This window comes from Ruditapes philippinarum, unplaced genomic scaffold (genome assembly GCF_026571515.1).
Source record: "Ruditapes philippinarum isolate M1 unplaced genomic scaffold, ASM2657151v2 ctg4274_1_1_1_1, whole genome shotgun sequence".
NCBI classification, from domain to species: domain Eukaryota; kingdom Metazoa; phylum Mollusca; class Bivalvia; order Venerida; family Veneridae; genus Ruditapes; species Ruditapes philippinarum.
The window spans coordinates 1-12438 of record NW_026851753.1 but is presented as its reverse complement, the minus strand read 5'-3'; the positions used below and the strand labels follow the sequence as shown (position 1 = coordinate 12438).

At 31.1% G+C, this 12438-nt stretch overlaps 1 protein-coding gene across 1 annotated transcript; it reads left to right on the top strand.

Annotated features, from left to right (window-relative positions):
- The first annotated feature begins 3011 nt into the window (after positions 1–3011).
- LOC132738778 (uncharacterized) lies at positions 3012–5613 on the top strand. The gene is made up of 2 exons (XM_060726376.1): positions 3012–3144; positions 4411–5613. Exon 2 carries the CDS (start codon positions 4429–4431, stop codon positions 5083–5085), a length of 657 nt encoding a protein of 218 aa, XP_060582359.1. The 5' UTR covers positions 3012–3144; positions 4411–4428; the 3' UTR covers positions 5086–5613.
- The last annotated feature ends 6825 nt before the right edge of the window (positions 5614–12438 follow it).

Below are 12438 nucleotides of genomic sequence, written 5' to 3'. Positions count from 1 at the left end.
AAATAGTAGTTCATTTGTAAATAAGCGGTGTGCATTGCAAGTAATCTTAATTGAAAATGTAGACCGATAATATTTATTACAAATGTAGTACTTTAATCAGGCACGTTCCATTGTGTGTGTTTTCGTTGTAGATGTGTTTTTATTTCTAGTAAGCTGACAAAAGAGGGGAAATCACATCTAACCATACAGAAATTGACGAGTCATTTACAAAAATGTTTAGTAAATATTTTATGATATGAAATAATAGATCTAGGTGAATCAAGTTTACATGTAGTAACAAAACATTAACGCTTAACCATTTGTACCCGGCAGTGATAAGCCTTTACCACGACCACCAGTAATTAGGTTCAGTCTGACCAGTTTCTAACTACTGTTGGCAGCTCAAATTGAACGTTTTGTATTGTTATTGAAATCCTTTCAAAATCATATAGCCTGTTCAGAATTTAACGCATGGCAAATTTATAACACAAATTCGCCAATTTAGGGGATAAACTACCCCGGTGTCGCCGATCGCCATTTTACAAACGTTTGTTTATCCGCTACATCTCTAGTGCCTTTATACCTAGTATTCCTTAATTTTCTTTTATTTGTTATTTATTTCTCCCTTTAATAACAATTTCTGGATCATTAGGAATATACATTTTAACCGGACACCACTGATGTTTATTTTTATGAAGGGACTTGTGTATTATTTGACATGTTTAATGAGGGTCTAGACTTATAGTTTCAGTTTTTATTAAACCAAGGCATATAATTATAATATGCAACTGGTTATAACAAACACACGAACAGAAAAATAACAGTTAAAGTCACTAATATCACTATAAAAGAATACAATTATGACTAACAAAGTAAACAAAAAAAGAAATTTTATTGTTCGTTTCAACTAATGAATTCAATACTACATGTATTATACATTGCTACTAATAGGAGGGAACGGAGAATGAGAAGTATTATTTTTTTAAAATTTTAACATAATTTTTTTTACAAAATAAAGATAGTTTTAGCAGAATTTTTTATCACAACTCTTCATTAATCTGTCAAGTTTAAAAATATTGGGATGAATATAAAAACTAGGTAGAAGAGATTTACGTCTTATGTCATTAAATAGTCAATACTAAAATTCATAAAACCTTTTTATAAAATATGTTATACAAGTAAACGTGAAAAAAAATCTCCTGATCAAAATGTGAGCATGTTTTATTTGTTTATACTACTTGTTTAATCATATAATGTGGTACCAATTCTCGCGACAACATTTAGGGTATTTTGGAACATGTACATATATCAAATATTAGAACTATAGACACGTATCATTAACTCACTGAAGTTGTGTTTGTACATCAGATATGATTTTGTTAAAAAAAAAACAAACAAAAAACACCTGATAAAGGGCAGTGAAAATAAAGATAAAACAAATTAACTAGGACTTAAAGCGTGAAAAACTGAAAGCAAAGGGGAACCTGACTCCTTAGATTCCGATATGATAACGATGACCTTGCAGATATGGATACTAGCATTACACTTGTAAACATGCTACTCCCGTGACATTCCTTATGTTAATAAACGTGCTACGTATATATTCCAGCACGTTGAAAGCATAGCAAAATCTATGGTATCATAATACAAAATAAAGAAAAGGAAACGAGGAATTGCTGATTTGACGGTATTTTTTATCCAAGAATATCGCTAGTTATTGCACCTATTTTCGTGCATTAACATCTGTAGTCGCCCTCAGACTTTTTATTTGTTTGGGTCGTCAGACCAAACAAATAATGGTAGCGAAATTTCAGAGCCTAATGCTGTTAATTGCAAATGCCTTAAGTAGTCCACTTTTTGAAGCGGTTACTTCCCTTTATATGTACACTAACGCTGAAAAATTCAGGGGAGATCAATGCGTAAAGATTGTCAAATGACAGGCGCATTAATTTTCAAGCAAAGTAGTTCCCGAATGGTCGAAGATTTCTAATATTGTTTCATTCTTTATAGATATACATGCTTACAGTAAGCTCCATGATTATTTAAATCTGTGTTTAGCGTCGAAATAATAAGTTACAAACCCTAATTTAGAATAGTATGGTTTTCTTCAAGACGTTAACATATAACTTCACCGTGGCAGAGGGTCGCCTATGAATCAAGAGGTCTCGAGTTCAAATCCCAGTTGAAGCAACTCAATTTTTTTTATTTATTTTTTAAGTCAGATAACATTGAATTGACTATCAGTGTTGCAATTAGTCTTATATCCAATTTACTACAGTTAAAACACTGGAAAGCATTGGTGGCACTATACAAAAACAAATTGGTTTATAATCTCACAACCTTCACCTTTCTGACATTCTGAGACCCAAACAAATTCAGCGCCTTCTGTGCTTTGATTAAATCCCTCACTGGGAAGACTCGGGCTTTAAATGTGTCCTCGTTCTTCTGAAGATGTTAATGCATACAAGAAGGTTAACCCTCTTATAGTAATCGAAATAAACAAATAAATTTAATCACATTTGGACCATTTGACAGCACATACTCTAAAGAAAGCACCATAATAATTATAGTATATTTAAATTAGACTCGTTAAAGAAACTTTAAATCATATTGAACTATGCAGAATGATATTTAGTGTACAAAACTATTACTAGTACTATTACTAGTGTCCCAAAATGCCCTTTTTTCTGTTCATAAATACCCGACGCGTCTCATGTTGTTCTTTTTAATGAGGTATATCGCTTTGTTTTTGCATATATGCTTATGAAAGTGGCCCATTAGAGACTATAGTCATAAAGTCAATAACAATACTGAAACAAGATTATTTAAAATCACAGTAACAAATATGCCTAAGATGTCCCAATATACCCGACAATGCTCGATCTACTCCGATGTGTTGTTTATTTTTGTAATTATTTGTTTAATATGTAGATTCTATATGCATATTGTATTTTGCTGTTACCTTTTTGCTATTCGCGCGTCTAAGTGTTCAACATTGCATTTTCTCATGCAGACAATTAGTACTATAATAAAGCGTGGCTACATTAGTTGGCGCGTAAATTTGAAATTATTTAGAGGTGTTCAAGACATGTATGTTACACGATTGAAATATTTTATAAAGCGCCACCAGGAAATAAACACTGATTGCCTACATGTACTTAAAAGGTTTACTTGTTTTGTTTTTTTATATTATTTAACAACTATACAACGAATGACATTATTACAATTAATAAATGCTTATTATTATCAATATCATAAAGACAATACTTATTAAAATGCATGTTACGTGAAGTAAGAAGTTTTGGTTTCGTGCCAAACACCTGTGGTGATTAGAATCTACTGTCATAGGAAACCTATACTTTTACGTCATAATTATCAAATCTAAATGAGTAAAAAAATTAAAAGAAAAAAAATAAGATTTATATATAAAATCACAAATATTATTTTTCTATGTACATTTGGGATTTTTAAAAGTGGCACTAGGTCCTTTTTTCATTGTCAAGTTGAGCTGAAATTCAAAAGTTAATGATTGACCAACAGGGGAATGTTTTACAGTATAAAGGATAAAATATAAGTCTGGTAAAAATACTGACCCACAGTGGCCACTCTTTATATATTATATAAACACTAAAACAGAATGTTACAGGTAAATTCTAATGGATATTTATTTATAGAATTTTTCTTTGGCCACATATTAACAAATTTATCGTTTGTGAAATAAATTATAAAATTGAAGGAATTATGGCATATTGTAAATATATTTTAAGTAATAAGTATACCTTGGTGAGCATAATGTCACTTTTATGTACAATTAAATTGCCATTTTCTTCGCATTTCATCATTTTAGGGATCCACACATATATACATATGGTCATAAATATATATAATGGTCCATGCTAAAGAACATATTTAGCTAAAAAGAAATTATGCATCCCAGTTGAAAGATATAACATCAACTTAAAAGTTCTTGAGTTCTTTAGTACATGCCAACACATGTGACGTATCAACTACGTGGCTTTATGCTAAGTAGGTTATTTAAATATCGGTAAAAATGTGTACTTTTTAGGTTAGTATACATTTTATAATGACAAATTATTGTGATTATCGTCCCTAGGGAAAAGCAGTTTTATATTCCTAAGAGTACATACTAAATACCGCATTCTGGTATATACCGACAAGGTGCTTGGATGATTAGCTTGTTCTTAAGTAGGTACCGATTCATTATTAGAAAATGTTCATCTTAAAGAAAAACTCCTTTTAAGTCTGGGACATAATCCCTGGTTTTAAAAGTGTTCACATTAAGCTAGGATTTTTAACAGATCCCTTAAGACACAGTCTGACTCTTCACATAGTATGTCAGATATTACAAGACAGTATTAATGTCATCATTGCCTTTGTTTTCAACATTGTTATGTTTGTTTCTCTCTTCAGATTCATTGTACAATAGCAATGCAGTATCCTATCAACGTATATCGGTCAGTGTTTACAGACAACATTGCACAAGCCAACAAAAGAATATCAGAACTGTCATACAGTTATGCTTGGCCTAATGTCATTGAAGAAATACAAAGTTTTCCAGACATGGTTAACACATGTAAATTCCCAACGAACAATTCTGAACCAGCTAAATTATACACACCTTTACATCAAGCTGCCAATGGGAGAGCACAGAAGAACGTGTTTGAAGAATTACTTAAACTTGGAGCTTCCAAAACGTTGAAAACTGCAAAGGGTGAAACGGCATATGATATTGCGAAAAGACTAGGAATGAGTGAAGACATTCTAAAACTGATTGAAGTTCCTGAAGAAGTTACTAAAAATTACGAGGAGATACAAAAAATGGAAAAGGGACTTCATGACGTAATTAAAGAAAGAGTTGAGAGTTTGATTACAAAAAATGGTCAAGCACTTCCTCAGTTGGCATATCTTTACGAGTTTGGAGAGTTTTATTATCCAGTTCCAGGGATGTATGGTGGCTTTTCGGTATCCAGACATGAAAAGGGTATACAGGCAGAAAGTTGGATCCGGGTTTGTGGAGGAAGTGGCCAGCGTCATGTGATTGACCGGAATGGGAATGTTACCTTAGATGCAGAGGGATTTTGCTAAATTATTAATTAATGCAATATCTACGTTAATGTATACCTCATTTATTAACACACATTTAAGATTTGAATTAATTTATCAAATAAAATATGCCAAAAGATTTTGAATAGTAACGCCACAGCCGTTGCTTTGAAAGCGGCAATTTTTGCCTTACCTTCGAGGCAATATCTGCTGCTTTGTAAATATTGCTGCAATTTTATTCATTTATGTTATCATTTCTATTAGTCATTAATGAACTGTCCTTAAATATGTGTAGTCGTCATATTTTATAGATATTACAACTTAAATGACGACTATATGTAGGAAAACAGATATTGAGTTATCAATAAAACGTTTTTCTATGAGCGGCGATTTCTGTCGTACCTGGTAAAATGCCAATGAAATACTAATGTTAACTCAATACCAAGATATTTGAGTAATTAATTGGAGTACTATTGAACTACGCTGCACAGAAATATAAATGACCAGTAATACCAAGAACATGTATATTTTCACATTCTTTGTAATATAAATAAATGCTAAATAAATTTAGCTGTTTTTACTCAAGACACAGTCATCTATGAGACCACCACATTAATTTATTTTTTGTACGCACTGTCACAGAATAATACGTCTTTTTAAATAAATTACGTCAATGACTTAAGAAATAATATATCCCAAACTGTGATTTTATTGCTCAATAACATCACTGTTTGTAGTTTGGATGCGGGGAAGTATATCACGAGGGCGTAGCCCGAATGATATAATGGTGTGCATCCGAACGACAAACAGTGATTTTAACAAGCATTAAAATCACCGATTTGGATATATTATTTCGATTCTAACACAACATCAACAAATAAATGCTGCTGTATCAAAACTGCTCAAGTTGATGGTCTTAACCCGAGTCATATTATTTCGATTCTAACACAACATTATCAATAAATGCTGCCTTTGCAGAATTAAAAACCAGTTTGGGGAAAAATGTTTTTTTTTTTTCATTTGGCCACCAAACCCTTTTCCTCCTATTTAAATGATTAAAAATTTCTTGAGAAATTTTTCTTAAAAATTTAACCAGGGTTTGATCTAGGAAATGAGGGGGAACTTTAAAAGTGGGGCAAACGTTTTTTTTGGTCCTAGAAAATAAACCCAAGAACAGTTTTATTGTTGTTTTTAAATTTAAAAATACAAAGGGAAACTGGGGTTTGGGAAACGGGTCTGGGGTGCATCCCTTTCTAATTTTCGGGGCTTTACTTTTTTTTTGTTTACTTTAAAAATATTTTCATATCACCCAAATTTAATTGAAATTGAAATAAGAACCAAAATTTAATTAATCTCTATTTAAAAAAAATGGGTTTAAATCAAAGCAATATAGAAAATTATTGGGAAACCATAAAATTTGGCCATTTTTTTTAAGTAGCAGCTGAATTTTAAAAAAAAATTTTATATTTAGGGGTCATACATTTGAAAAAATAAATGATTTAAGATAATTTGAGAAGCTTTTTTAAAAAACCCTTTTGGGGTTTAAGAAATAAAAACCCCCCAATTTGTGGCCCCTTTTCCTCAGATCCTTTAATAGAATATCCCAATAAAAAAAAATAATTAAAAATATTTTATTTTTTACCTCTAAAAAAACACCTCCCTTAATATTTACTTATATTTTTAAAAAAATGTTTTTTTGCAAACCAAAACCCCCTGTAAAATACCGAGAATTTTTTTTTAAAAAATTTTCACCCTTTAAAAGCACTTCCCCAGATTTATCCCAATTTTCCATAAAAAATGTTTTTTAAAAAGTTTTTAAAAAATTTTAATGGCCCAAAAGTAAATTATTCATTTTAAATCCCCAAAAAAAAAGGGACAAAAAAAAGCAAAAATACTCTAATCTCCCAAATTTTTAACAAACAAAAAAAATTAAAACCCCCAAAAAATCAGTCCGAAATTTGCACACATTAAATCATTATTTGATCTGATGTTTTTATTTTTAAAAAAATTTTAACTGAAAGCTTTAAATTTTAAAAATGAAAAAAAGGGACTCTTTTGGGGGCGGAAAGTTTTTAAATACAATTTAGAAAAAAGGGAAATCTGAAATATTTTATTTTCAAAAAATTTAAAAAATTTCATTTTTCCAAAAAATTGATTCTGATTGAAAAAGTTTACATGTACAAAAAAATTTAAATTTTACACTAAAAAATTTTACCCTTTATTTAAAATTCCCAACTAAACAGAAATGATGGTTTAAAATAGGGAAAAATTTACATAGAAAATTACTGCCCCTTGAAATGAATCAAGTTTCCAAATTTTAGGGAAACCTTTTCATTTAAAATTAAGGGGGACTCTACATAAAGGGGGCCGAAAATTTTTCAAAAAATTTTTGTTAACTAATTTTTAAACCTCTGTTTAAAAAAACAATCAATTTTTTTGTCCCCGGGCCCAAAAAAATGAAAACTGTTGCAACCTTTCACCAAATCGGCCCAAAAAAGGCAAAAAAAAAATAATTATAAATTTTAAAAATTACAGGAGTATTTTTTTATCAATTAAAAAATTTTATGTACCATTAGTAAAAAAAAAAAAAATTCAAATTTTTTTTAAGGGAAATTTGGAAAACCCAAGGGGCCCTGCCTTAATTAAAAATCATTTATTAATGCATATTGAACAAAGAAACCATTTGTTTATTTAAAAACCTTTTAAAAATTTATGAATTTACCAGTACTTTTTTGGGAAAATTTTTTTAATATTTTTCTGATTTAACTCTGATTTTAATTTTTAGTCTTACTGCAAGCTTTCGGGGATTTCCAAAAATTTTTTAACATCAGCCAAACCCGTAAAAATCATCTTTTTGGGAACGTTATTTTAAAAATTTTTTTATCCAACAATGTTCAAAAATTAAAAACCAATTTTGACTAGAAAAAGGGATGATTTTTGTTTATAATCAAAGCAAAAGTTTCGGAAAAAAATTTTTGGGTAAAATAACCGATTTGCTACAAGGGGCCCAATGTTAGAATTTTTTTCAAAAACCTTTAAATTATTAAAAACAAACCAAAACATGTTTATGGCCACATCTTGGAGGCGAACATTTATAAGGGGTTTTCCATAACTAACCATTTTCCCAACGATAAAACCGTATAATCCAAAAAAGAAAAAATTCTTTAATTTTAAATATCCCCCCGGTTTTTTTTTTAATTAAAACAACCAAAAAACTAAAACATAAGGTTTTATTTAAAATTTTAAATCATGGCTAAACTGAAAATTTTCTTAAATTTAAGCTTACCTAAAAACCTTTACCAGGCTAAAATTTAAAAATTTTTTAGAAAACCTATGGTTATATCAAATCCCAAAATATCAAAGCTCTACCCTTTTTTATTTCAAAAAATTTTTTAAAATTTTGCATTTTTAAAATCCTTTTTTTCCCTTGACCTACTTATGCAAACAGACCCGGGAACCATTGTATCAACTTGGCAGGGGACCACCCTAGGATCATTCCTGTAAAAGTTTGTTGCTGTGAGTCATTTGGGTTTCTGGGGAATGTTGATAAGAATATACTGACGGACGCACTAGACGACGGACGGTGGGGAATCACAATAGCTCACCTAGATGTAAAAAACATCTTAATCTGCCCAATCTTCATTGGGCCATCTTTCAAGCATCAAGAAGGGATCTCAAATTTTTTCAAAATTTTTTAAATGTTATGTAAAAAAAACATTAAAAATCTTCCCTTTAATAAAAACTAAAATGTGTCCATAGGAACGGGTGCCCCGTCCGCGCACTGTTCCCTGTCAATCTTATGACTCTAGGTCAAATATTTTTTGAAAAAACTAAAAATCTTTTTACTAAGTAAAAGGAAAGAACTTTACAAATATGAATAAATCCCCAAGCAAACCCCAGTTGAAAATTGCAAATTTTATAACTACTGTAATTCAAGGGGCAATACTCTAACAAACTGAAAAAAAAATCCACATCAAAGTCCCAGGTTCATAGCTTCACAGTGAGGTGCAACATTAATTCCTGTAAATTTTAGTGATGTTGATCAATTTTCCTGTTAAGTTGGTGGATTCAAGGATCAAATAACAACAATAATGAAAACAGTTTTACATAAGTCAAGGGAAATAACTCTTCGAAAATACTGGATAAAACCACAAGAGAAACCCAAAAGGAACAAACTACATGCTGAGCAACTTTCCAATAGAGGGGTTTTAATGACTCTATGTCAAATCCATTTTTGGAGTTACAATGCGACACAATGTTGAAATTTGCAAACATTTTCTAAAGTCAAGGGGCCAATAACTCTAAAATACTAAATAAACCAGACGAAAAACCCGGGTCAAAACACCCCATGTGATCAACATTCCTGAAGTATCATGATTTAAAAGGTAAAAAATATTTTTTGATTTACTCACAAAATTTTTGAAATTTCCAAAATTTTTAAACCAAAGCAAGGGAAAAAACTTTTAAAAAATACAAAAAAATTCCCAGACAAAAAAATCCCCAGGGCACAATTCAATACTGATAAATTTTTCCCTTAAATTTTCAGCCCTTAGGTAAAAAAATTTTTTATTTACACACAAAAGGTTGAAAATGAAAAAATTTTTACTAAGTCGGGGCAAAAAATCAAAAAATACAAAAACCCCAGACGAAAAATACCCGGGGTGCACAACTTCCAATGATCAACATCCTGGTAAAGTTTCAAATGACTCTAAGGTAAAATACTTTTTTGAGTTACAGCGCACAAGTTGAAAATGACCAAAAATTTAACTAAGTCCCAAGGGCAATAACCTTTAAAAATAACAAATAAATCCAGACAAAAAATACCCAGGTGCACAACTAACACATACTGATGCAACCATTCCTGTAAAGTTTTCATGACTCTAGCTCAAATACTTTTTGAGTTACATGCGAACAAGTTGAAAATGACAAAATTTTACTAAAGTCAAAGGGCAATAACCTAAAAATAACTAAATAAATCCAGACGAAAATACCCAGGTGCAAAAACAACACATACTGATCAACCAATTCCTGTAAAGTTTCATGAACTCTAGGATCAAAATACTTTTGTGAGTTACATGCGACAAAGTTGAAAAATACAAAATTTTTTCTAAAAAGTCAAGGGCAATAACTCTAAAAAAAAAACTAAAAATATCCAGACGAAAATACCCAGGTGAAAAATTCAATCTAAAATAAAACATTCCCAAAATTTCTTGAATTTCCACCTTATTTGCAAGAACCTTTTCCGGAAACAAATTCAAGTCAAGGCAAAACTCAAAAAAATACTAAAAATACCGACAAAAAAACCCCGGGGTGCAAACTTCACTGTTGATCAACATCCCATAAATTTTTCGTTAAATTTCCCAAAGCCATTTTCAGAAACTACTCCGGAAAAAAATTGGGGACGGAGGACGGACGGAAACGGACGGACAAATAAAAAACTATATCCCCTCCCTTTCCTCAGGGGGGATAACTAGAAGTCCACGAGTGGGGATGTGTCGCCTTTAACAATATAGTTTGGGAAAATGGCCAGAAAAGAAAATTAAAAAAGGGGGCAAAAACTAATAAATAATCCCCCTTGGGTTTTTATGCCATAGTTTTAATATTTTGGGAAAAAGACTTGGAAAAAAAAAGTAAAAAAATTTAAAAAGGGGGAAAACCAAAACATAAGAAATGCAGATACCGGGTTTCTTGTGCACTGCACTTCTTCTTAATGAGATATATCACCTATGAATTTTCATGCCCATAGCTTTTATACTTTAGGAAAAATGACCTGGAAAAAAAATAAAGTATAAAAATTTAAAAAGGGGGAATAACTAAAAAATTTTAAGAATGCAGGTACCAGTTTTTGTGCACTGCACTTCTTCTTAATGGTCTTCACCATGCAGTTTCATCCCATAGTTTTATACTTTAGAAAATCCCCGGACAAAAAAAATATAAAATTAAAAAAGGGAAAATAACTCAAAAAAGGAAGTGCAGATTTCCCGGGTTCTTAGGGCACTGCACTTCTTCTTAATGGATCTTCATCCTAGAATTTCAACCCAACTTTTATAGTTGAAAAAAAAGGGGCCAGGAAAAAATTAAAGTAAAAAATAACAAAGGCAATAACTAAAAAATTTAAAGAAAGCAGAGTACTTGTCTGTGCACTGCACTTCGGTTTTTAAAAAAGAAGCGCATACCAAGTTTGAAGTCAATGACTTAAAACGATTTTTCCCCGGGACAAGTTTGGGGACGCCGACCCCGACAAAAGTAACCCCTATAAAATGATTTGAATAAACAGTGGAGACAATTAAATGCCCAATCATCCAATATCTGAGATCAAAAGACTAACTACAGAATAAAAGTATTTTTTTTTTTTTCCCAGCTTTTAAAAAAAATGGTCAAAAGGTTGACAATCATGACCAGTAAAGAAAAAAACGTTAGTAGTTTTTACCAAAAGATTTAAGTTAGAAAAATCACATTTTCCGAGTTCAGGATTAACCCTATTGCCATGGTGAAAATTATCCATGCCCTAGGATGGAACCCGCGGTCCTAGTGAGGATTTACGAAAATGATGCTCTCCCCCAATGAGCTAGACAAGCAGATGGGCTTGGTGTCAAAAGAATAAACATGGGCATGAACATTTGTGGGGCGAAATATTTATACTGTATTCAATTTTAAATGAAAAGATTTTTGGGGTTTGTTGATACACAAAAAAATTTGTTTATAAAAAACTTGTTTTAATATTAATGGGCAAAAATGATTTTTTTTTTAATATTGCTTACATAATAAACTTGCTTTCTTAAAAAAAATCGAATAAAATTAAGCATTTCCTTTCTGACATATCACATTCACTTCAAAAAACCAGGGGAAGATCTACAAAGTAAAAAAAACATAATTATCCAACTTGGTTTTTAAATTTTTTCCGAGAGGCTCAGGGAAAACCCAAATCACTCTACACTAATGAATACCATGGCAAAAAAGTAAGGTTTAAATTAATACAAGGGTCATAAGCCCCCAGGTCGCTCACCCGTTATAGGCCCCCCCGGGGCTGGGTCAGTTTTAAACCCCGGGGTTTTATTTGAAAAACTTGGAAGACACCCTTAGAAGAAAGTTCATGAGTTATGTTTTTTGGAAAACACCCATTGAAGATGTTTTTATGATGTTAATTTTTTTCTTACATAAAATGAAAAACAATGATCCCCCCCCCCCCGGGGAGGGCCAATTTTAACCCAAGGGCTTTTTATTTTTAAAAATTGGTAATACCCATAAGAAGATGTTTCATGCTAAAACTAAACTCACCATTGGGGTTTTTAAAAAAAAAGATTTTTTAATTTTTTTCTGTACACTATAGTTTAAAAACAATGCATCCGAAGTGGGGCAGTTTTGACCCAGGGCTTAATTTTAAAAAAACTTTGT

Bases quoted from the DNA above. Each gene is read 5' to 3' on its own strand.
- LOC132738778 (XM_060726376.1), top strand. From the start codon at position 4,429: ATGCAGTATCCTATCAACGTATATCGGTCAGTGTTTACAGACAACATT.